Here is a 22,542-nt window from a genome sequence, read left to right on the forward strand (position 1 = left end):
CCTTTATGAGTAAATTGGTCTCTCTCCCTGTCAAGTCTATGAACTCTACAAAAGCCCACTGTTGTGTTCTCCCAACCACTGTGCCACCCCAGGACAGTGCCTGGTGTCATTTAACCACTCAGCAAATATTTGAGAGTGAATGGACCATGGATGTGTAGATGGATGGTCCCAGGCAGCAGTTCTTGACTTGAGCAATTGGAGATTCCTGGTAGTGATTCTAGAGAACCTCCAAGAAACTGAGGCTTGACTCACAGGTGCCTGTGTTTACCTAGGGATATGCCTTTTTGGAGTAATTACCCTCCTCCTTTTCTGTTTGCTCATGCTTCACAGTAATGCCCCACCCTGTTTAGAGCTGCTCTCACCTTCCTGTCCCATAGGTGTGGCTACACCTGAGCTGGTAGTGGCCTAAGAGGCACAGCAAAAACTCCAGAAGGTTAAAGTCACTTTCTAGAAGGGTTCATAAGCCCTGAGGATGCATATGCCTATATTCTCAGCCTATATTCCCAGATACTCAGGAGGCTGAGGCAGGAGAATGGCAAATTTGAGGTCAGCCTTGGCAATTTAGCAAGATCCAGGCGATGGATGGGGACATAGTTGAGGGCCGGTAGAGCGCTTGCCTATCACTTTCCAGACCACACTGAAGGGGTGGAGGAGGGCTCATGGACTCTGAGAAAGGCAACCAGAGAGGAAGAAGTGGTCTTAGAAAGCGGTGGCTGCTTCATACTTGGCACTGTATAGGCATTGGCTCTGATCCTCCACAACCTCTGTTGCAGGGCCTTCGTGTCACACAGAACCCAGGGTTCCCTAAAAAGCCAGACGGCATGTTTCCAGGATATGGCCTGGCTTGGGAAGCTTTCATCCTCCTGACTTTTCGTGGCAACATAGCTTCCCTGCAGTCGAGGTGGGGGAACCTGAAGATTATTCCTATTCGACACGATAGGAAGCTGAGGCCCCACCGGGCCCAGGGGGGCCAGACCGCAGGCAGGCGTAGGAACAGTTAACCAAGCACAGAGGCCGGGTTCGCCCCGCCTCCGCCAGCGCCTGCGCATCGCCGCCTTGTTGCTGCTCAACCCCGCCCCATCGCCTGGGTTTTCAAATTTGAAACCTGCTTCTTTTCCCGCCCGAACGTGTAAACCAGCAGCGGGAGAGGGCGGGGCCACGCGACAGCCAATCGTGTCTCAGAGGCTCTCCGGTCCCACCCAGAAGATGACAACAGCAAGACTAGGCCAGAAACAAGCGAATGGGCTAGCGGTTGCTGGCCGGCCCAGCCCCCGCGGCGCCCACGTGCAGCGCCAGAGCCCGGGCCTCCTGGGGAGCGATTGGCCCTGCAGCACCGTATTCTGTGTGAAGGCTCTCTACCTCCATGGGGCTGGTAATGCCAAGGAACCGCGGGGTCTCTGAGATAAGAGAACAAGACGCAGGACCCTGGCCCAGGGGTCCACCCAAGGACCAGGACTTGAGCCGGCGCCAACTCCTGCCCCGCGAGCGTCCCTGGCCATTTGTGGGCGGGCGGGTTCGCAGAGGGTGGGTGTTTTCCAAGGAGGCGGTCCCAATGACTGGGCGTTCCCAAGGGCGGGGCATCCTGGGGGCGGGGCCGAGCGCCTGTGTTTGTTGCCCTGTGTCAGTTACATTGTAACAAAAGTGGTGGGGCCGCAGCTCTGGCCAGCACCCTAGGCCCGCCCGCCATCAGCTGTAGCCGACATGGAACCTGTGTCTAGCAACATCCAGGTCCTGCTGCAAGCGGCTGAGTTCCTGGAGCGCCGTGAGAGAGGTGAGGAAGAACTCTGGGCTAGACTCCTGAAGGAGACCTCACTGACATGGGCCTGGACGACCTGGCATGCAACTTGAACGATGCACGGCAATTAGGGCAATAATCCACCCTCAACTCAGAGCTGAGTTCGCGGGCAGTCGGGTAGGGAAGGGTTGGGGAGATGGTCTCGGCGCCAGAAGCCCTTCCTTGACCCTGATGTGCCAGGGGCCCCTTCCAGTCCTAGCTTGACATGGGCGGGCTCTGCCTCTTTCTGGCAGAGGCAGAGCATGGCTACGCGTCCCTGTGCCCGCATCGCAGTCCGGGCCCCATCCACAGGAGGAGGAAGCAACACCCGCAAGCTCCCGGAGCTCTGGACAGTGGGCGGTAAGGAGGGTGCAGGCGTCGGGAGTGGTGTAGGGAGGGTGGATGGGCACTGTCCTTCTTCGGTCTTTCCTCTGCTCATTTTCTCGTTTGCATCTTATAGATTAGGTACCCCGATCCGGGAAGCATTCAAAGCTCTCCTGCCATCTGTCCCCTCCCCATACACCTTTTTGTGAATTCAAGGACTACTTCAGGACCTTTGATGTGACAGGAACTGTGAACAAGACAGTTCTGAGTCCTGTTTCCACTCACACACATCAAACCACTCTCTTCTCCACAGGCTTATTTCTTTACTGTTGTACTTCAACACTCTGCGTACACTGCTTCGTCCAGTTGGAATGCCTTTCCCTCCATTGCCCTGTGTGGGAAACTCTGTTTTGTGCTCAGTTCACCTGTCATCTCTGTCCAGGAAACCTTTCTTGCCAGGCTGGCAGGAGAGCCTCATTTGGACAACCACCCAAGGTCCCCACAAGAGGATTGACTGAGGCAGACATTTGTAGTAGATTTTTGAGTCACAGGGGGCCCTGAGCTAAGGGTGTGGGCTGTAGTTGACAGCCCCTCACCTCATCCTCCTTGGCATTGACAGGTCTGTGCACAACGAGCTGGAGAAGCGTAGGTGAGTCCCACCCCAGTCCTGACAGCACCAGGTCCCAGGAACCACCTCTGTCTGGTCTTGCCTTCCCTGCTGTCCTTCTGGCTGGTGAGGTGCGGCTGGCACTGCCCTCCAGACCCCTTCCCCCACAGGAGGGCCCAGCTGAAGCGATGCCTGGAGCAGCTGAAGCAGCAGATGCCCCTGGGGACTGACTGTGCCCGATACACCACATTGAACCTGCTGCGTAGAGCCAGGATGCACATTCAGGTAAGTGGAGGGGGGCACCCTGTGTCCCCAGGTGTGACATGGGAGGCCTGGGTGGAACTAGGGAAAAGGGCCAAACATAGTCCAACTATGAGACTGGGGACAGTTCTCTGTGCTTTTAGTTTTCTAATCTATTAAATGGGAAGGAAAACAAAAAATAGTTCAGAGGGTTGTTCTGAGGCTTCAGTGAATTCACCCTGTAAATGTTCGTTGTTGTTACAGCTATTACTACTTAGATCCCAGCCTGGAGACCTTGAGCAAGTCACTTGGCTTGTGTCTGGACTTCTGCTTCCTCCTCTGGTGGGGAGGGAATTGCTGTTGAAAAAATTTCTATGATAAATCATATGTAATGGTCCCTTACATTGCAGAGAGTTGGTTTCCACTCTCCCCTGTTCCTATCCTTCAAGACCTGCTGTTCATCTATCCAAATGCCACCCTATGAGGCATCCACTCCAGAATTCAGAAGGGAGAAGGGATTAAGGGAGCTAATCATTGGGCTTCCTAGGGCCCTTGCTACTGCCTGGGCTGAGCTGCCCGCCCCCTAGTGGACAGGAGTTAGTGTGCAGGTGCCAAGGCCCAAGCAGCCCCAGGGATGCCCATATTAGAAGCAGCCTTGGGAACATTAGAGGATTTTTCCTGTCCTAGCTCTTTTGACAGGCGAAGAGAAGGAGGCACAGCAAAGTTATGTGCTGAGGAAAGACAGATCCAGGCCCAGGCCCCCTCATTTGCATTCTTTCCTTCAACAGACATTTATTGAGCATTAGCTGTGCCAGGCCCTATTTTAGGCACTGGACACTATGGCAGACAGATCCAAGTGCCATCCAGCAAATAAATCCCAGATGTAAGAAGTATTTACACTGCCCCATAAGTGCCTGTTATCACCTTCACTGTGGCTGAGTAATACTTTGGTTGGCTAATGGGTCCCCGTTTATCACATGGTGCTTTCCTGGCCTAGTTTCTTGGTAGATGATATGTCCATGGGCAGGTCCTGGGAATCATCCCATCCTTGAAGCTTCATCACCCCTCTTCTGGACTAATTTATGCAAACCTCTTCACTGGCCTCCCTCTTTCCTATATGGCCTCTACCAGACTGTCTTTTTCTTTGCTTTAGAATGATCTTGGCCATACACAGATGTGCCCAGGCCCATCTCCAGCTGAAAACCTTGACAGGAATCCCAACAAAACAAAGCTTCAGTTCCTTATTTATTATGATTCTCAAGGCCCTCTCCAACCCAGGCCTTATCATGACTGCTTTTTTGGACTGGTCTCTCCCCGATCCCCCAAAGAAAAAGCCACACTTTCCATGCTTGCCAGGCTCCTCTGCCATGGTGCCTACCCCCAACTTTGGGTAGCTCCTACTTATCCTTCTATACCCTGTCCCTTATTGGGTTTTTGTTTTGTTTTGTTTTAGTTGCCAATGTGTTTTTCACTTTATTTGTTTATTCATATGTGGTGCTGAGGATCGACCCCAGGGCCTCACACATGCTAGGCAAGTGCTCTACCACTGAGCGATAGCCCCAGTCCATCTCCCCTTATTGTGAAATGACTAAATTCAGTCCTCTGCCCACCGAGGATTGGGTCCTTAGACTTCCAGATTCTGAACATTAGGGCTGACAAAACTCATGTAGGGATGAGGGGAGGAGGTTAATGCTGGAGCCTTAGGGCCCCAGGAGGATCCTGACCAGGAATTGCAAACTGATAGCCTTTGTTTAGTCTGAAGTTTTTTCATAATTTAAATTAGTTGGCAACATTTCAAAGGGCATCTGACATGAAAAATCTGGCTTTCCAGCTTCTTAAAGAAATGGGGAGATCTGGCAGTGCTGGGCCTGTTGCCATGTGGCAGCAATGGGCTGGAACCTGGAGGTGGCTGCCTCCTCGAGTGAATGTGCACTTGCCAGCCCACAAGTGTGTTTGGGATTAGCGCGTCTCCTACGCCATGCCCATCTAGACCAGAGCACAGATGGGTGACACACAGGAGAGAGCTGCTTTCTGAGGACATTCAACAACCCTCTGGGGCCCAGGTTTATGTGCCCGCCTGTTTGGAGCAGGGAGAGGTATATGTGGCTGTAGCCCACTGCTAAGTGGCACATGGGCAAAGTTCACATTTTGGGATGCTGACCCCAGCCCCTGCTCCTATCATCTCTACAGAAGCTAGAGGAACAGGAGCTGAGGGCTCGGCGGCTCAAGGAGAAGCTGCGCAGCAAACAGCGGAGCCTGCAGAGGCAGCTGGAGCAGCTCCGGGGGCTGCCAGTAGGTGAGAGGTTGCGAGCGGATAGCCTGGACTCTTCAGGCCTCTCTTCTGAGCGCTCGGACTCGGACCAAGGTGAGTGGCTTGAAGTCTAGGGGCCCTGGGCAGTGTGGGTGGGCCAGGGCTTTTGACTGGAACCCTCCTTGTGCAGAGGAGCTGGAGGTGGATGTGGAGAGCCTGGTGTTTGGGGGTGAGGCCGAGCTGCTGCGGGGCTTCAGCGCGGGCCAGGAGCACAGCTACTCGCACAGCACCTGTGACTGGCTATGACGCTCACTACTCTGATTGCCTTCTACTCACACTGGGCTGAGCCCACCAGGCAGCCCAGAGGGCTGCTCAGAGGCATCAGTTGGAATGGACTAAAAGGACCCTCGTGTGGGAACAGGTACTCCCCGTAACCTGCTACTGGCTGCCAGGCAGTCCCCACCGATTGGGAGGAGGCACCCAGACCACCCCCAGAGCTCTGCAGGGCAGGCAGCTTGGGCCTGGGCTGCCTTTCCAGGCGTTTTTGTAGCACTTGGCTCTGCTGCTCCAGCAGGGGCAGGAAGCCTCTTGGACCCTCTTATTCCTGAATAAGGCCTCTGGCCTTTGCCCTACATATACTGTACAGTATTTTCATTAAAAGCTTCTTTCATAATTTCCCGTCCATGGTCTTGCCTGATAAAAATGGAGGAAGTCACAACCACAACTAGAAAAGAGGAAATAAGATCAGCAGCTGCCACCACCATCCTGAGTGGTGTACTTGATCCTCACAACCTGGAGGCTGTCCTGTCTGGGCTTTAAGGGTGGTAGGACTGAGGCCTGGTGGTGTGACTTGCCTGAGTTCCAAAGCCAGGAAACAGTGGAGTCAAGATCCATACTAAAGCTTTCTGACTCCAGAGCTGGGGCTGATTGAATTCAACATATATTTATTGAGTGCCTATTATGTGCTAGATATTTTTCCAGGTATTTGGGACACATCAGAACAAAACAAAGAGCCCTGCCCTCTTGGAGCTTACAGTCTATTGTTTATCAACACCCCCCCTGCATACTGCCTGTGACCTTGAGCAAGTCCCCATACCTCTGCCCCTCTTTGTGCCTGTCATCAGCTACCCAATGGGAGAATAAGCAGTCTGGGCTCAGATATGTGCCTGGTACTGCAGATGCTGAACAGGACACCTGCCCCAACCCACCACCCAGACAGCAGAGAGGGCTAGAAGTTGATTTTTAATAATCAAGTACAATGAAAGGGTGCAGAGGGAGCCCATAGCCGGCTGGTGGGCTGTGGCAGTGACAGGGGCCCAGCCTGGCTACACATACTGCTGCTGCTGCTGCTGCTGCTGCTTGGTGGCAGCCTTGCTGGCAAGGTCCTTGGCTTTCTCTGTAGCTGCCAGTGCTGTCTCCTTTGCCTTCTCCTTGGCTTCCTTGGCTGTCTCAACAAGTGTTTTGGAAGGGGCCTCACCTAGAATAAAGGGCAGGAGGCTAGCTTCATATGGTGCCGAGAGGCCCCACCTAATTACATTCCCCAGCCATGCCAGTTGCCTAGTAGAGGCCTGACCCCTTTGGAAAGGTGACATTTGCTACCTGGTATATATTAAGTCTCAGGCTCAGAGCAGGGTAATGACTGGTCCAGGGTCTATGAAAGTCAGGCTGAGCTAGGATCTGACCCAGCCTCTCCTGATGAGCTCCCCCCGATAGCACCCGGAATTCTCACCTTGCAACTTGGCCAAGATGTATTCAAAACCCTTCATAGTCTTGGTCACATTGCTTTTGAACCGGGCGAGACCAAATTCCTGGCAAAAGATTGAGGTGGGAAGGACTGGTAACTGGCCACTAACTTCTGCCCAGCCCCCATGCCAACAGCCTCGGCCCTAGAAACCCCACAACATTGCTTACCTGGACAGCTCTAGAGACACCAAATAAACTAGAGGAGACCCAGGCTTCCCGGCGGATTTCGGTCCAGCCACTGTTGTCAGAGTTCACACGGTAAACACATCGTTCCTCCACCACCTGTGTGGAAAGGTAGGCCACCCACATTGCAGGGACATCTTTTGCTTTACCAACCTACAGACTTGATCCCTGACTTCTTTGTTGTATTATTGCCCAGGTTGGCCCTAAACTCTTGGGCTCCAGTGATCCTCCCACTTTAGCCTCTTGAATAGCTGGAACTAAAAGCACGTGCCACCACACTTAGCTGAAGCCCTGCCTCTTTTCACAAAAAGAAGCCATGAAATGAAAATCCATTCCTTCCTGTTACTGTATCCCCAACACCATTTTACCCTGTAAACTCCTTTCCTGACCCTTAAAAACACTAGAAGGCATGAGGTCTCTTAGGAGAGGCAGAGGGCTTTCTATCCTGGGACCCTGGACTATTTGGGGCCTTTATATCTAGGTACATGTGCTGTTTTTAACTCAAACTTCCACCCACTGCAGTTCTTGAGCTTTCTGACAGTCCAAATACAAATAGATGTCTGATAGTCATCACAGCTTTCATTAACAGAAAGGAAAAAGTGGATTGCTACTTTCAGAATAATACTTAATGACACTTTTCATGAATGGATTGCTGTTTTTGTCATTACCAAGTAGCACCCTCATCCTGTCATGTGAAATGACTTGCATTGGGCAGAGGAAGGTAGTCACTCACTTTGTGACACTGTAGGACACGTCCCTTCTCTGAACTTTTCATCTTGGCATAAATGAGTAATATGTAACTCTCAAGGGTATCATGAAAGTAAGCTGAGAAGAATAATTTTCTGAAAGTTTGCAGGGTATTCACATGTGAAAAGATGCAGTGGAATGGTTCCTTTAACCATAACTATGGGTTTTCAAGCTTTTATTTATTTATTTAATTTTTTAAAATTGTAGATGGACAGAATGCCTTTATTTTATGTTTATTTTTATGTGGTGCTGAGGCTTGAATCCAGTGCCTCATGTATGCTAGGTAAGTGCTCTGCCACTGAGCTACAGTCCCAGCCCCGTTTTCAAGCTTTTAAAGAGGTATGTGGAACTCCATTGCCCCAAATCTCAGGCAGAGATCCCTTTATGAGAGATAAATGTGGAATGTCTCCAGTCAAAGCGAGGTAAAGGGCTTAGAATGTCAACTGCTGAAGCACATCCAGGGCATCTTTGGGCTTAATGGACACCTATGTGAAAACTGCTACCTTCCTCCCTCAGCATCACTTCTGTGGGCCCAACCGGAGTGTATGTCACACATGACATAAATGTTTGTGTTTAGTACCTACAACAACTCTGTAAAATGAACACTTCCCCCCCCCCACCCATGAACGAGTCAAAGGACAGGTCCAGAGAGGCTGACCAGCTGAAATAAAGAGATAATCTGAGGTTGTACCCTGTAGCCATTGCTCCACAGTAACCCAATCATGCCCCAGTCTCTCATGACTCTAGCCATGTACATGAGGAGCAGTCTACTTTTGTGCGGATCAAGAGCAGTCTCACCATCAGCCGGGCATGGTTGATGTTCCAGGTGAAGGTGGTCATGGTCTGATTCTGTGGGTCCACAACAGAGTCCTCCAGGATGTACACCGAGTGAGCAACATTGGCAGGAAACAGTCGCTCTGCCCAGCGGGGCATCCTGTTGGTCTTGGTCAGGAGTCTCCGGGACAGGAGCTTCTGGTCAGGGGTCACCTCCCGGTGTACTATGTCTTCCGTTAAGACATGTTTGCTGCAGGTGTCAGTGAAGGGGGACCCTTAGAAAACTCCCCCCCCTAAACAGACCGTCTATTGGGGTTCCTGTTGGGAGCCTCTCTCCTTATCTTCCTGCAATCTTGCAGAGTGATTTGTGCTGTAATTCAGAACTAAAAGTACCTTGAACCTATCCTAGGGCAAATTCCAACTCCCGCCTCCTCCCTGAAGTGAATTCCTGGGCCTTGCAACGGGGGTGGCTTCAGGTCTGGCAAATGCCCGGATTTCCAACCCAAGTTCTCTCCCAACTACTGTGCCGCCGCCTGTTCCTAGCCTCAGCACCTTAAGAAAGAACCTCAGACTACGGCCTCAAGTAAATCATCACCCAGGACCAGCCTTCTTCTAGGATCTTGCAGGCGCGGCCTGGCCGCTTCCCCGATAAGGTCTCCTCCGTCCTCTAAGGACCGCCACGGTTCCGCAGATCCCTCATGTCAAGACTCTAGTCTTTCCTGGTCCCATTACTGAGGGGCTGCCCACACTTCGATCTCCAAATAGCAAGGCGAGAAGGAGGTCTGCTTTTCCCTGGCTCACGTACCTATAGGGATTCGGGTACCGCTGCCAGAAGGCAGCGAACACTTGGTCCCAGGAACTTCGGAGCACGCTCTGGCCCAGGAAATACTTCACCATCGTCCCGGCCGGGGCGGGCTCAGCACCCGCGCAGCATCAGGGGTGCAGAGCCCGGGGGGCACGCGGAGGCCGGGCCGGGGCTCGGCGCACGCCCGCCAGGCTCGCAAGTCAGTCACCACTGCGCCGCACCCAAATCGCTGCTGCTGCCGCCATGAGGGATTGTACAGCCGCGCACCACTTCCGGCGCCGCCGCTCAGTCTCGCCGCTTCCGGTCCGTGCCACGTGACCTGACGACCCCGCCCCCTCCCGCCCCTCCCGCGGGAGACGCGGTGCTGCGGAGTGGAACTGGGTTGTGGGAGACCCCAAGTTCGGCTGTGAATCTGGGCGGAATTGAAGCCTGGGCAGCAGTGCAGCCTAAGCCGCTCGGGCAGGCGAGCGAGCAAGCGAGCGGGAGGGCTAAGGAGTGACGAGCGACGAGCTGCACCGCAGCGTGCGGCGCCGTGGAGGGCGCTGCCCGCGCGCTCCCAGGCCGCCACGGCTCTGGGGTGTCTTGGAGGAACACTCGGCGCCCGGGGCCGGTTTGGCCGGGCCATTCAGGGGCGCTGTCGAGGTGCGAGGCGCTTGGGGTCGGGGTCTGAGGCTGGGCGGAGCGGACCCTTACGTGGGTGAGGCCGCCCGGGGAGCATGAGCGGGCAGCGCGTGGACGTCAAGGTGGTGATGTTGGGCAAGGAGTACGTGGGCAAGACAAGCTTGGTGGAACGATACGTGCACGACCGCTTCCTGGTGGGGCCCTATCAGAACGTGAGTGCAACCCTCCCAGAGCGGCACGAGTAGGAGGCAGCCAACCTGCACCTGCGGTCCTGATCTCTTCCCCTTAATTGCAGACTATCGGGGCTGCATTCGTGGCCAAAGTGATGTCGGTTGGAGACCGGACGGTGACTTTGGGTATTTGGGTAAGTCCTATGGACATCTGCTATTGGGGAAAACCACTGCTGAGGCGGCCTGGGTCCTGATCTATCACTGGCTAGCTGGAGGCCTCGTAGAGGCCATTTCTTTTCTCCAGACCCCAATTTCCTCACCTAGAAAATGGGGATCTGGAGGACACAGGCTTAGTTTTCAATCTTGGGAAGTAGCCCAGTTAAGTAACTCCGGCCAGGGCTGGGCCTTCCTCTGCCTTTCAGGACACAGCAGGCTCTGAGCGCTATGAGGCCATGAGCAGAATCTACTATCGCGGGGCTAAGGCTGCCATCGTCTGCTACGGTATGGGGGTTCTGGGCTCTTCTTTATTGCAAGGGTTGGATGACAGGCTGGCCTCAGAACAGCCCTTGATCCGTGCTTGTGTTTCCTGCATGCTCCATACCAAGACCTCACTGACAGCAGCAGTTTTGAAAGAGCAAAGTTCTGGGTGAAAGAGCTGCGCAGCCTAGAGGAGGTATGTGGCCAGACCTCACTAAAAGACCAGGGGCTGAGACTCTTTGTCTGTGGGAGTGAACCTGGTTTTGTCTTCTGCTCCAGGGCTGTCAAATCTACCTGTGTGGCACCAAGAGTGACCTGCTGGAGGAAGACCGGCGCCGCCGCCGTGTGGACTTCCATGATGTCCAGGACTATGCAGACAGTAGCTGCTCCTCAGCCCTTGGGGTCGGGGTGGGGGTGGGGGGTTGTTTTTGTGGGTTATAGGGAACAGGGACCTTGTCTGCCTTGGCAAGGTGCAGTAGGAGGGCTTTTTGTCTTCCTCGAACCTGTGGAGTCTAGGAGACACCATGAACTGCTAGCCTTCTCCTTGTTTATGTTGACCTAATTCTCAGGTGTGAACCCTTAGTCATTTCTCTTTGCAGATATCAAAGCCCAGCTCTTTGAAACATCCAGCAAGACAGGTCAGAGTGTGGGTGAGTGCTGTCCTGGGGCCTCAAGAAGAATAGGATGGTTTACCAGAGGAAGCAGGATAGAACCCAGAGGGCTGGGTCACTGGGAGATCCCAGGGATGCTGGCATCAGGCCCTCACCAATCATCATTTTCCTGCCAGACGAGCTCTTCCAGAAAGTGGCAGAGGATTACGTCAGTGTGGCAGCCTTCCAGGTGATGACAGGTGTGTGCTTTCCCAGCCTTTATGGAGACTTCCTCTAGGGCTCTATCCCTCTTCTTGAGTTGCGGGATCCCCCCACCACAATGGTGCTGAAATGCCACCTCTCTCTTTGGCAGAGGACAAGGGCGTGGATCTGGGCCAGAAGGCAAATCCCTACTTCTACAGCTGTTGTCATCATTGAGTCACCACTCACCTGGCCTGGGGGAATAAAAGGAATTCCCTAGAGGCCCTAGACCCAGCTCTTGTAAGGGCTTGGGTGGTCCAATGTCTTAGCTACCCTTGGTCCCCACAGCAGCAGAGGTGGCACCTGCCTGTGCTGGCCCATGGAATGGAGGCAGCATTGGGCTGACTGTGGGCATAAGAGAGCTAAGGGCTGATTTGGATCCCAGACTTCTGCCCTGGACAGCACTTGTGTCTACAGATATATTTTAAGTGGCTTCTGATCTGTAAATAAAATCAATGCACTGTGAATCACACTCAGCCCTTTTCCCTGCTGTGTGGACTGGGTGTCAAGACACCTAGTTCCTTCTGGTGCCACCTGGCTGGCCTCACTTCCTGTTAAGGCTCCTCCAAATTCTTATTTTCCTTGAGAAACCAAGTAACTTTTGCCCAGGGTTTTCAATGAGCTATTGGAGCTCCCTTTACCCTTTTGTACTGGGGACTGAACTCAGGGTTTGTGTGTGGTAGGCAAGGGCTCTACCAATAAGCTGTGTCCCCAGCTCTTTTCTTTTGTTGGGGCAAACAAGGTTAGAGGCAGGGGATGGGTCATGCAAAGCTCACAGTTCTTTCTGGGTGCCAAGAGGAACAAAGATAGCACTTAAGTTGTGTCCAGAGAAGGTTCAGGCACTCTTCCCTAAAGATAGAGGCTACCTCTGCTGCATCTGTCACGTCTGGGTGTGTGGGTTAGGCCTATGACTCAGATCCTGGGTTTCCCAATGACACCCTAGAGTGTTATTTACTGGTAGGAAAAATAATGGTCTGAAAGACAGAAAGGTTTTATGGATCCAGATTCAGATCTAATTCAGCTGCTAGTGCAGAAAAGCAACTTAATTCTTCAGTTTGAGCTTTTCATCCGTAAAATGAAATGACTGCTACCTCAACATTGTGACAATCCTAAGTGAGGAGTATTCTAGTACTGAACGTTTCCCAACTCCTTCCCTGAAGGTTTTCGTGGAAGAACAGGGAATTTAGGGCTAGGGAAGGAGAGGCAAACTCCCAAAGGTTCCCAAAAGTATTGGGTTTTGGAGGTCCAAATATTTCTGAAGTGCCAGGTATTAGTGTAAACAGGGCTGACACTTCCTGTTCAAACAGGAGGCGTGTACTGTGGCCTGTTATGGTATTGGAGGGGAGAGAGTGTAGGGGCTTTGCCTTCCAGCTCACTCTTTGCCCTTGCTTTCCTGCCTTTAGGCCTTGGCTGAGACCTTGCAGTGCCCAATACCTGTCTCTGAAGAGTTTATAATTAACATGATGAAACTCATACTCAGAAAGTGCTTTAGTTTCACTTCTCTTTTTAAAACCAATTCCTCAAAATACCCTTCCTTCTTGAGTGATGGAGACTTCCTGTTGAGGGGGCTGAAACTGATACCAGACACCTCCCAACAAAAGGGAAAGATGCTTTAAGTCAAGCAGGGGCACCTGGGAGGAAATCCAGACCACTCCCATGAAGTGCCTGGAGGAAGGGCTCCCTTCTGCCATGCCCCCTCCCACCAGGGAACTATCTCTGGGATTGGCTCCTGCTCTCACCCAAAACCAATCCTTTGTCGGGCTGTGTCTCCCCACGGACAATAAAACAAAACACAGGGCAAGGGCCATAAGAGTAAAGTTAAACTTTACTTTACAGTAATTTTTTTTCTATATACAAAGAATTACAGTACATGTTTATGGGAACTCCTAGCACAGGGTTCCCCTCTTTTTCACTAGGAGTTCACTTCCAGCTGACAATCTGTGGGGGAGTGGGGAAAACAGAGATGGACCTTGGCTGAACCCCCTGCCCCCTCTTCTTAAAAATATAAAGATCTCTTGTCAGCTTGTTTCTTTGCCAAGACCTAGAAAGCTGCTCTTCCATGAGCTTCTGTGTGCTGCATTCACTCACCTTCCACATTCACCTACATGCACACACAGGCAGCACCACCTCATCCTTAAGACTGCTTGTTCTGCCCGCCATGGAAACCTAATACACCAGGACTCTATTCTGCTCCCTGTTTTTGCCCCTGTCCATGAGGCTGTGCTGAAATCCCAAGTGCTATCCCTAGAGCCCCTCAGTAGCCCAATGTTCTGAAACTCCTGGGAAGGTAGCCCTAGGGAAAGGAGTACAGAAGAGTTTAACATGTGTTGCTTTGCTTATGTTGATAGGAAACATTTCTTCTGAGGTTGTGGATTTCTAATTAAAATAAACTCTTTCCACTTCCTTAAGAAATAATACCCTTAATCTTCATAAACAATAGAGGTGTTCCCATAAGAGTGGAAGAGGCAGAGGGGCAGAAGGTAATGGAGGGAGACCCCACACCCAGAGCTCTCTACCAACGTGTTCTAGGCAGTGTGGACGGAGGCTACGGACAAGGTGACCCCAGACCTGAGAAACTCAATGGCCACCATCATCTGGATACAGGATCTCTTCCACCTCTGGATTGTGCTGGACCACTCCAGGGCTGGGTGCAGGCTTTACTGAGACACTGCCTTCTCCCCACCCCTCACAGGGCCTCCAAGAAATCTTGCTATGTGAAATCTCTTTCTTTCAAACAGGAACCTGTTTGGATTTCTCAAGTTACCAGTCCTTCAACCCTTGGCAGTGCTTATTTATACCATGAAATTAGCACCATCATTACATTTTTGTGTACAAAGCATTTATCTATTCATACTTCAATTTACACTACAGCAATCTCTGGCCCTGCTGCACTGGCCTAGGAAATCAGCTGAGAGCGAACTGGCTACAGCCAAAGCTCCTGTAGCAGCTACCTAGCTCTAAATGACCTGGAATGTCTAACACACACAAACAGCTTAAATGTTACTCAACAGGAAAAGCGCTTGAGGCAGCTCCTTTCCTACTGTGATCTCAGAAGTTAGGACACTGGGCCCCCTGACCTGATGACAAATCCCGGAAGGATGACAATATCCCAAGAAAAGCCTTAAGAGAAAACCCGCTTTTATAGGAGCTATGGGTAAAACCCATCAAGTTTAGTGTTTTTTCCGATTGCTTTTCACAAGAGAAGCTGCCAGGACCAGACCTCCTTTCTGCCCTTTGCTTTCACCAGGCAACATTAGAATATAACCAGGAGTCCAGCTCCAGTGAGCAGACAGTGCCCAGCCAGGGAGGGTTGCTACTACACTTCATGCCCTGACGATAGTGTGGGGTGGTGGATGTGAAGAATAAAATCTTATTAATGTCAGAAATGTGGATTTGGTTTAGCAGAGGATTGACACAGTGATTTAAGTTAATGTTGAACTCAATAACTGTAGAGGAAAGCATATTTCTAAAACTATGGATGCTTTTGTAGCAATAATAGCTATTTTCTTTTAGAAGGAGGGTTGGCTCCTACATGCGGAGCAAATGAGGCTTTGAATGTAAATTTCAACAGTTTCCATAATTTTTTTTTTCCTGACTTAACAGGGCTAGGAGAGGTATTAGTTTCCTAGCTACCTATGGGGCATTTCCACCTTTGGCTTGCCCCTTGAAAATACTTCCTGGCTGGGGAGCTTACTCACAGGTAGACTCTCTTGAGCTCCTAGTTTCCAAGCACTTAGCCAAATAACAAACACCAAAATATACCATCCTGCACAAGGATCAGAAGTTTCTAAGATAAAAGAGTTCCTTTTAACTGCCAATTCAAACTCCCTTGAAGAAAGGTCTCATTGCAGACTTTTCCTGAAGCCAAAAATGGATGTAGGGTCATCCTTTCCCCACCTTCATAATGAGTCATTTTCGAGCAGTTTTGTTGACTCTGCTTCTATTGGATAGTGAGTGCTTCCATGATTTCAACTCTCCACTATCACATACATTATCAGTGGGCCCAAAGGCTCAAATTTCTAGTTTCCATTTTCAACAACCTTAGTCTTTTCAGTAGCCCTGGGCAAAGGCCTGGCTATTCATCCATTAAGAACTGTCCCCTCCAACCAAGTGCATAGCTCAAGTTGTTTTCCCAGGCAGCTCTAGAACCAAGCCTCCAGTGAATGGTGGAGAATGGAAAGAACCAAAACAAAACCAGAAAGTAGCCTAAAGTGGCTCGGCCCCTTATCTCTCACTTCCTCCTGTCCTGTGAGACATTTCTAGACAGCTGTCAGTCAATTACCTACCAAAGCCTACTTCAGAGAAGCTAGTTTGGGATCAAACTTCTCCACTTAAATTTTTTACATAGCCTGCACGCCCCCCACCCGCCCAAATTCACAGTTTATTTCATGAAACAAAGAGCTACGGTAATTGAACACATAACATAGTGAAAGGATTTTTTTTGACAGTGCAGTGCAGATATCTTTTTCTGATCACAACTACAGATGACAGGAGAGCAACAGGCACAGGACTGGCACCAAGCAAACCTATTCACACAATCTAAGAGATTAGGAAAGGGGCCTACTAGCTGCAGTTATATATTTATTATTCTCACACATGATAAATACTTAATATAGTGAACTGTAATGTTCTGGGTGAATTTTGTTAAAAATATCTTTTTCATGGTTTAAAATTATTTAAAAGAAAATAATAATATGCTTTACGTTTTCTCTTCCATTTGAACAAAGATTTTCCTCTTTGATGATGTGGGAAGAGAGGATGAAAGGGGAGAACTAGGCAGGGGGAATTCAGAGGAGATTCTGAGGTCTCAGTGAAGTGCAGGGATAGGCCCCTAAATTTGGGACAGCCCTGCCCGGCCACATCCCTCTGCCTGAGTTCACGTGTCTCAATCCCAGAGACAGACTTTGGGAAATAAAAGTAGATTCTATTTTCAATCTTTATATAAAGCGCAAATGCTTCTATAACTATTATTCCTTCCCCTTGGAAGTGATGGGAATTCAGTAAGAACTTAGGAGAAGGAAACTGGGACAAAATACAGAATCCTGTTCAGAGTGTAAAAGTCATTAACTGAGACAGAAAGGCTGGGAGACATTTGGGCCAGAAGATGGCCTGTTGGCTAAAGCTGCTGGCTGAGTTGGCAAAGCAGAGAGGTAAACATGTTTGGTCTAGGGACAAAGGTGGGGGTGGGTGATTGGGAGAAAACTAGCCAAACAGCATTTCCTGTTGGCAGTCAGTGAGCTGGGTGAATGATAGGGCAGGGTAGCACCAACAGATTTCCCAGCCCTTGGGCCCCAGCTCAGGGCAGCAGTAACAGATAATCAGCAGTTATGAGGAGTCATCTCTTAGACTGGACATTGCTCCACACAACACATCTCTCCAGTCTTAGGGAAGGATTCTGGCTTGCCTTGAGCTAAGTCAGCAGGCAGGTGATCTCAATAGAGAGCACAGCAATTCTCAGGGAGGTGAAGAACTAGCTCCCTCAATTCAGTTAGGTGGGCAAAGGACCAAGGGAGAAATAATTTTCCATCAGCATCTGGCACCCTTCCTAAAGCTGGTATGTCTAGACAAGAGCTTGCCAGAAATTCCCTATGTCCACTGCCCGAGACTGAAATCTGAAAGCACCTGAGTGTTTGAGGAAATGGGAATAGGGTGGGTTGATGTAAAAGGAGGAAAACTGGTAGAAAAAAAGTTAAGCTTGCCAATTGCCTAATTCCACTGCTGGAAAGCTACATTCTCATAGTCAAGCTCCCTCTACTAGCTAGCTGCTGCTCCAAGTACAAGTCTTCAGACTTTGCACAATGTAGACAGAAGCAGCATAGATGTGCCAGCCAACAGTCCTCTTTGGCCTTGATACAGTACCCTTCTGCCTATAGAGGAGAGCTTTGAAGATACATGCATGTACATACATGCATGCATGTCCCAACCAGGAGATACTTGCTCACCATAGCCACAAAGAACATTTCAAAATGAGCATGGAAACCCAGGGCCCCTCAGTATTTCCTACTGTTTCCTGGTAAAAAGTTCTTGAAAGCAGCCTGGAAACCCAGGCAGACAAGTTAGGCTCTCATGGATCAAATCTTATGTATCTCTGTATCACTCATCAGTGACAAGCCCTGGCCTAGCACATATGAATGCTCAGGGAGGGGCCACTGATTTGAATGAACATCAGTTCCTCCCATGGGTTCTAAGGGTATCTTCCACAGAGCTCTGTTGGGCTGGGGAATAGCTCCAAGAGCCCATTAAACTTTCCAACTTGACCAGCGGAATTGAATTCCATGCTTGACTCCAAAGTGGACTTTTTATTTTAAGTTGACCATGTGTAAAAGTTGGGGGCAAGAGACTCAAGTCTGTCTGTTTCCTTGGCTGGAGCCAACTGGATTTCCATACATGGTTCACACAACCATAAGCCCCCACTGGCTAATGTCACAAGAGTTCTGAGTGTTGGGATATAAGGAAAGAATAACAGTGGAAAAGTGTTGGGTAGGTCTGTTTTTCAAGGGGCAAAAAGAAGAAACAAAGATTCCCCTCTCCAAATGGTACCCTGGGGGCAGCTTGTAAGGTCATATAACATTTACTGGTATTATTTCTGTTCTGACTCTGCACACTTGTGATTGGAAGGAGCCTGATTAAGAGCTGGAAGTGTATTTTGCTCTGGTTTGGGGTCTTGCCCTCTTCCAAGGGACCAGCAAGTCTGTGCCAATGTCTGTGTGCTTCCAGCAGACCAGCAAGACTGCGCCAACGTCTGTCCAGCCACTATGGGCCAGAGCCCTGCCCCTGATGAAGTTTTTCCCAGGGACCAAGGACTCTGTTCTGTGGTTGCCAACTTCTTCTCTTCAGTGGAGAGGGAGGCTGGGGCCTTCCCAAGAGACCTGAAGGACTGCCCACTCTTGGCAGCAAATCCAGGTAGTTGCTGACCTCCGGCCATCTGCTTCACCAGGCCTGGTGCTTGACTGGGAGGCCCTGGGGTCTGCTCAGCCCCTGCAGGAACTCTTCCTGAGGCCTGAGTTGCTGGCTCATATAAAAAAGCCTTGGCAGGAGGCTGAGAAAGAAGTCTGGCCTGGGTGAGTGATTTAACAGCTTGCCAGGGGTGCTCTGAAGGGAGTGCTGTTTTCCCAGATGGTTGGAGAAGAGGATCTGACACACTGCCTTTATCCAGAGCTCGAGACATATGCCCCAGACCTTTGCTGGCAGACCACGAGCTGGACTCCAATGCAGGCACCTTCTCCTCAGCCTGTGGTGTGATCTCATGAGGAGAAGTAGCCCGCTCCTTCTGGCGAGGAGTTAAGTCTATGAGATCCATCACTAAAGCAGCTCTGTTTTTTGACTGAGTATTCTGGTCCACGGGCCTCAGTGCTTTTTCTTTAGCTACCAGGGTCTGCACCACAGCTGATAGTACTTTCTCAGGAGGTGGAAGTCTCTGGGACAAAGAGGCATGGGATTTGTCTGGGGGCCTGTCGAAAGTTGGGGGTTTAGGACTACTACTGGTGACTAGCAGTCTGTCTGTCGGTGGAAGTCTCAGGCCAGTTGGGGCTGGGGCTTTCTCCAGTGAATGGGGCCTTGGGCTGGCAGCACCTATGGATTTATCCAGCCTTGGGTCAGCTGTCCCCAGAGGTCTTTCCAGTGGTTGGGACCTGACTGAGGGTGAGGAGCTTGGGCTGGTCACTGGAGAGGGTTTGTCAGATAGCAGAGGTCTTGGTCCTTCCACTGCTGGTGGTCTGTCCAGTGGTCTCTGGCTGGATACCAAGGACTGGGATTTGGTCCCTGATCCAGCAAGGTCTCTGACCCTATCTAAAAGCTGGGAGCTGGAGTCAGTTCTTTCCAGAGGTCTTTCAGATAGCACTGGCCTCTGACAAGTCCCTGCCAAAGCTTTTTTGGAGAGTGGCAGCGTCTGATGGGCATCAGCCGGTGGCTTATCTGACATCTTGGGCCCCTGAGCAGCCATTTCTGATGATTGCTCTGCCAGGCGTGAGCTGGGGCTTGGAGGCATTGGCACAGGGGGAGGCACATACTCACGGATCTCCCCAGGTTCCAGAGGGTTGGGCCCACAGGGGTCATGTTCAGTACAAGACAGACGCCCATCAAGTTTGGAAATGAAGAGCATCCCTTCCCGATGCTGCTTGCAAAAAGAGCTGGGGCACATCTCACAGAAGGAGGCTGCTTCTTTCCCACAGACGTCACATTGGTGCCAAGGGCACTCCCACTTCCCTGAAAACACAGGAGTGAACAAAGCTTAGGGAAAAGAGATGCATGTGAGATGGGCTGTGGCCCCGGGACTGGTACACAGGAGTGACTGACTGCAAAGCCTCCTTCAAACTGCCAGTTCTTCAGGGAATTCATGCCACTCACCTGCCATCACTCCTTCCCCAGAATTTCAGCTTCCTCTTCTGCACAAAACAATACATAAAATAACAGCAATGTATCAAGGTTGAGCAACTAAGCAGCAACTAAATACAAGCAGGAGTAAATCCATATCTCTATGACTATTTCCAACAAGGAGAAAAAGAATAAAAAAAACCAACCAAACCCCAAATCTCTTCTTAGACATTGTGTTTAGATATTACTTTCATAGTTTTGCAAAATCCACTTGTCTCAACAGCTTAAAAATATTCAACTCCAAGAGGAACATCACAGCTATTTATACTCCTACTTATTTAACAGAAATAGGAAAAAGATATACAGATGCAAAAAAAAAAAAAAAAAAAAAAGGAAGTACACTTACCTTTGTTAAATCTAAGTCTTGAAACTACACAAAACTTAGGTCTGTGTTGTCTGAATGGCAAGTAGAAAAGATTCAAAGCTAACCTGAGCTTCCATCTATACTTATCCCCATTTCATGAAACCTGAGACACTTGACTATGGACAGTGTTCCAACCCACAAATAAACTGTGCTGCTAGACTTCACTGTTAGCACACAGGCAAAATCAATTCTATCATGTGTTGTTACCACCCTGAGTAACTGACTCAAAGTTCTCTACTTTTCTCGTACTTCTTGGAAGCAAGCCCATAGTCATGTATAACTGCCTCACCATAAAATGGCTCTCTACTGGTCTCTCTCTTTGGACCTTTAAAATAGTCAACATGTCTAAATTTTCCCTTAAATTCTCAAATACCAAATCACTGCCCAAAGGTTATTAACTTCTCCAACCATAAATTCCTGGGCAAGGCATTTGCCTGAGAAGCTTTATCACGTTAACTGTTAATCAAAATTTTTTTCAAGGAAAAAGTCTTTTTCATAAGGAAGAAGGACCCTAGTAAGGGTGAGTGGGGCATGGACTGGCTAAAAGGATGTCATGTCATCTTACATGGAACAACACAAAGGCTCTACTTTGTTCTCAATCTTTCTTTCTCTGGAAAGATTATATGACTTAGTGGCTTTGAAGTCAGAAAACCTGCCTTTCCACTCAGCTCCTTCATCCCTAACTTTCTTTTCTTTGTTGGTGCTGGGGATCAAATCAGGGGCTTGTATGTGCTAGGTAAGTAAGAGCTCTTCTATTGAACCATACTTGCAGCCCGCCTTCAATTGTTTGAAACATGTCATCTCACCAAAAGTAAATCTGTTTCATCATGCTCATTATGAGAAGAAAACCAACTGTAAATGGAAGTAAAGTATTTGACCCATAGCCACATTCTGTTCCCTTCTCTATAGCCTAGGATTCTAAGACTTTGTTGTCACATATTTCCAGAAGGAAAACATGGACCACAACCCTCAGCACTTTACACAAACAAACCAAATGGCACTTTGTTGTACATTAAAGCAACTGGCATCAAACTCTGAGAATTCTGGCAGAGAACAAACAGAACTACGAATGGACTCTTGTACCAACCTGCTGGTCTCTTGGTCAGATTAAGACAGTCTGCATGGTAAACTTTTGGGCAGCCTGGTTTCTTGCAGGAGACGAGCTGACCAGCATCCCCACAGCTGAAACATTCATCTTCTCGTTCCTTAGTGATTTCACCCTGGCTCCTGCGCTTCCCCTGTTGCTTCTTCTTGAATTTCTTTGATTTTTCTTCTGTAGCAATAGGTTGATTCTAGAGGTCAGAGAATGAACAATCAGCATTCTGTCAATAACTTGGTTATATCATCTTGAATAGGTTAACTATATACTCTGAGCCTCAGTCTCTACTCTGGGAAGATGGTTCTCAAAAACTGTTGCAAAGGGGCTGGGGATGTGGCTCAAGCGGTAGCGCGCTCGCCTAGCATGCGTGCGGCCCGGGTTCGATCCTCAGCACCACATACAAACAAAGAAGTTGTGTCCGCCGAAAACTAAAAAAAATAAATATTAAAATTCTTTCTCTCCTCTCTCTTAAAAAAAAAAAAAAAACTGTTGCAAAGATTAGAGAAAATACAGGAAAGGCAACTGGCACATCAGATATGAGATATTGGGTAGTATTAATTTCCATTTTTGTTATCACCAACTCTTTTCACTTGAATGAAATAAGAGAAAAATGTGCTTTTTGTTAACACATAAGGCCCCAGCCTTATGTGTCATTTCTATGTCTAATTTCAAAGCTAAAGACTTCTGTGAGTTCATATGCATTGCTAAACTTATTTAACAAATCACTGAACATTGTCAAGAAGGCACAGAAAACTAATTATGATCTTTGCCCTCATCAAGGTTTGCATCTTTAAATCAAATTGGGTTAATGCCTACAACACCCCAACAACTAGCAGTTTTTCTGTTTATTCCCTGGAGTCCAAACCCCAGGGCTGTCATCACATAATTCATCTTACCCTAGAAACATACAGGACCAATCAACAAGGCTTAACCAAGCTCCACTCTATTCTATGTATTAATAGCCCACAGTGATTCCCATTTCTCATCTTGTGCTCTGGCATGTCTCTCACTGGTTTACAACTGAAATACTCTCTTACAGAGACCTTGAGGATATAGAAACTTGATACTGTTTATTGTGAAATAAAATGAATTACTATCTTAATTTATGGAACACAAACCAGCTGACATTTTAAAAACAG

The 22,542-nt window shown here is 49.4% G+C and overlaps 4 protein-coding genes across 17 annotated transcripts in view; 2 read left to right on the top strand and 2 right to left on the bottom strand.

Annotated features, from left to right (window-relative positions):
* Positions 1 to 1,219: 1,219 nt before the first annotated feature.
* On the top strand, positions 1,220 to 5,869 carry Mxd3 (MAX dimerization protein 3). Its single transcript, XM_005333169.5, has 6 exons — positions 1,220 to 1,771; positions 2,029 to 2,134; positions 2,718 to 2,747; positions 2,876 to 2,990; positions 5,136 to 5,310; positions 5,387 to 5,869. The coding sequence occupies exons 1-6, from the start codon at positions 1,702 to 1,704 to the stop codon at positions 5,500 to 5,502; spliced, it is 612 nt and encodes a 203-aa protein (XP_005333226.1). The 5' UTR covers positions 1,220 to 1,701; the 3' UTR covers positions 5,503 to 5,869.
* Positions 5,870 to 6,123: 254 nt separating this feature from the next.
* On the bottom strand, positions 6,124 to 9,738 carry Prelid1 (PRELI domain containing 1). Its single transcript, XM_005333167.4, has 5 exons — positions 9,449 to 9,738; positions 8,668 to 8,893; positions 7,108 to 7,221; positions 6,926 to 7,004; positions 6,124 to 6,673 (listed from the first exon to the last, which is right to left on the bottom strand). Exons 1-5 carry the CDS (start codon positions 9,538 to 9,540, stop codon positions 6,522 to 6,524), a joined length of 663 nt encoding a protein of 220 aa, XP_005333224.1. The 5' UTR covers positions 9,541 to 9,738; the 3' UTR covers positions 6,124 to 6,521.
* A 26-nt stretch (positions 9,739 to 9,764) lies between these two features.
* Positions 9,765 to 12,039, top strand: Rab24 (RAB24, member RAS oncogene family). Its single transcript, XM_005333166.4, has 8 exons — positions 9,765 to 10,281; positions 10,365 to 10,433; positions 10,662 to 10,740; positions 10,845 to 10,912; positions 10,996 to 11,095; positions 11,316 to 11,366; positions 11,504 to 11,566; positions 11,680 to 12,039. Exons 1-8 carry the CDS (start codon positions 10,165 to 10,167, stop codon positions 11,742 to 11,744), a joined length of 612 nt encoding a protein of 203 aa, XP_005333223.1. The 5' UTR covers positions 9,765 to 10,164; the 3' UTR covers positions 11,745 to 12,039.
* Positions 12,040 to 13,374: 1,335 nt separating this feature from the next.
* Nsd1 (nuclear receptor binding SET domain protein 1) overlaps positions 13,375 to 22,542 on the bottom strand; it is a 156,888-nt gene continuing 147,720 nt past the window's right edge. For 13 of the 14 annotated variants that reach the window (XM_040272116.2, XM_040272118.2, XM_005333164.4 and 10 more), the window contains 2 exons: positions 21,392 to 21,596; positions 13,375 to 19,772 (listed from right to left, as the gene is read on the bottom strand). In XM_040272116.2, the coding sequence (XP_040128050.1) occupies positions 18,148 to 19,772; positions 21,392 to 21,596 (1,830 nt within the window). In that variant the 3' untranslated portion in view covers positions 13,375 to 18,147. Of the gene's footprint in view, positions 19,773 to 19,913; positions 19,952 to 21,391; positions 21,597 to 22,542 lie in introns of all 14 variants that reach the window. The other variant, XM_078049329.1, reaches the window with a different exon arrangement.

The sequence above is a fragment of the Ictidomys tridecemlineatus genome, chromosome 1 (assembly GCF_052094955.1).
Source record: "Ictidomys tridecemlineatus isolate mIctTri1 chromosome 1, mIctTri1.hap1, whole genome shotgun sequence".
NCBI classification, from domain to species: Eukaryota; Metazoa; Chordata; class Mammalia; order Rodentia; family Sciuridae; genus Ictidomys; species Ictidomys tridecemlineatus.

Coding starts and splice junctions, on each gene's coding strand:
- Prelid1 (XM_005333167.4), bottom strand. CDS start 9,540: ATGGTGAAGTATTTCCTGGGCCAGAGCGTGCTCCGAAGTTCCTGGGAC. Junction 8,894..9,448: donor CGGTACCCGAATCCCTATAG/GTACGTGAGCCA, acceptor TGACACCTGCAG/CAAACATGTCTTAACGGAAG. Junction 7,005..7,107: donor GTGTCTCTAGAGCTGTCCAG/GTAAGCAATGTT, acceptor ATCTTTTGCCAG/GAATTTGGTCTCGCCCGGTT.
- Rab24 (XM_005333166.4), top strand. CDS start 10,165: ATGAGCGGGCAGCGCGTGGACGTCAAGGTGGTGATGTTGGGCAAGGAG. Junction 10,434..10,661: donor CGGTGACTTTGGGTATTTGG/GTAAGTCCTATG, acceptor TCTGCCTTTCAG/GACACAGCAGGCTCTGAGCG. Junction 11,096..11,315: donor TGTCCAGGACTATGCAGACA/GTAGCTGCTCCT, acceptor TTCTCTTTGCAG/ATATCAAAGCCCAGCTCTTT.
- Mxd3 (XM_005333169.5), top strand. CDS start 1,702: ATGGAACCTGTGTCTAGCAACATCCAGGTCCTGCTGCAAGCGGCTGAG. Junction 1,772..2,028: donor CCTGGAGCGCCGTGAGAGAG/GTGAGGAAGAAC, acceptor TCTTTCTGGCAG/AGGCAGAGCATGGCTACGCG. Junction 2,991..5,135: donor GAGCCAGGATGCACATTCAG/GTAAGTGGAGGG, acceptor TCATCTCTACAG/AAGCTAGAGGAACAGGAGCT.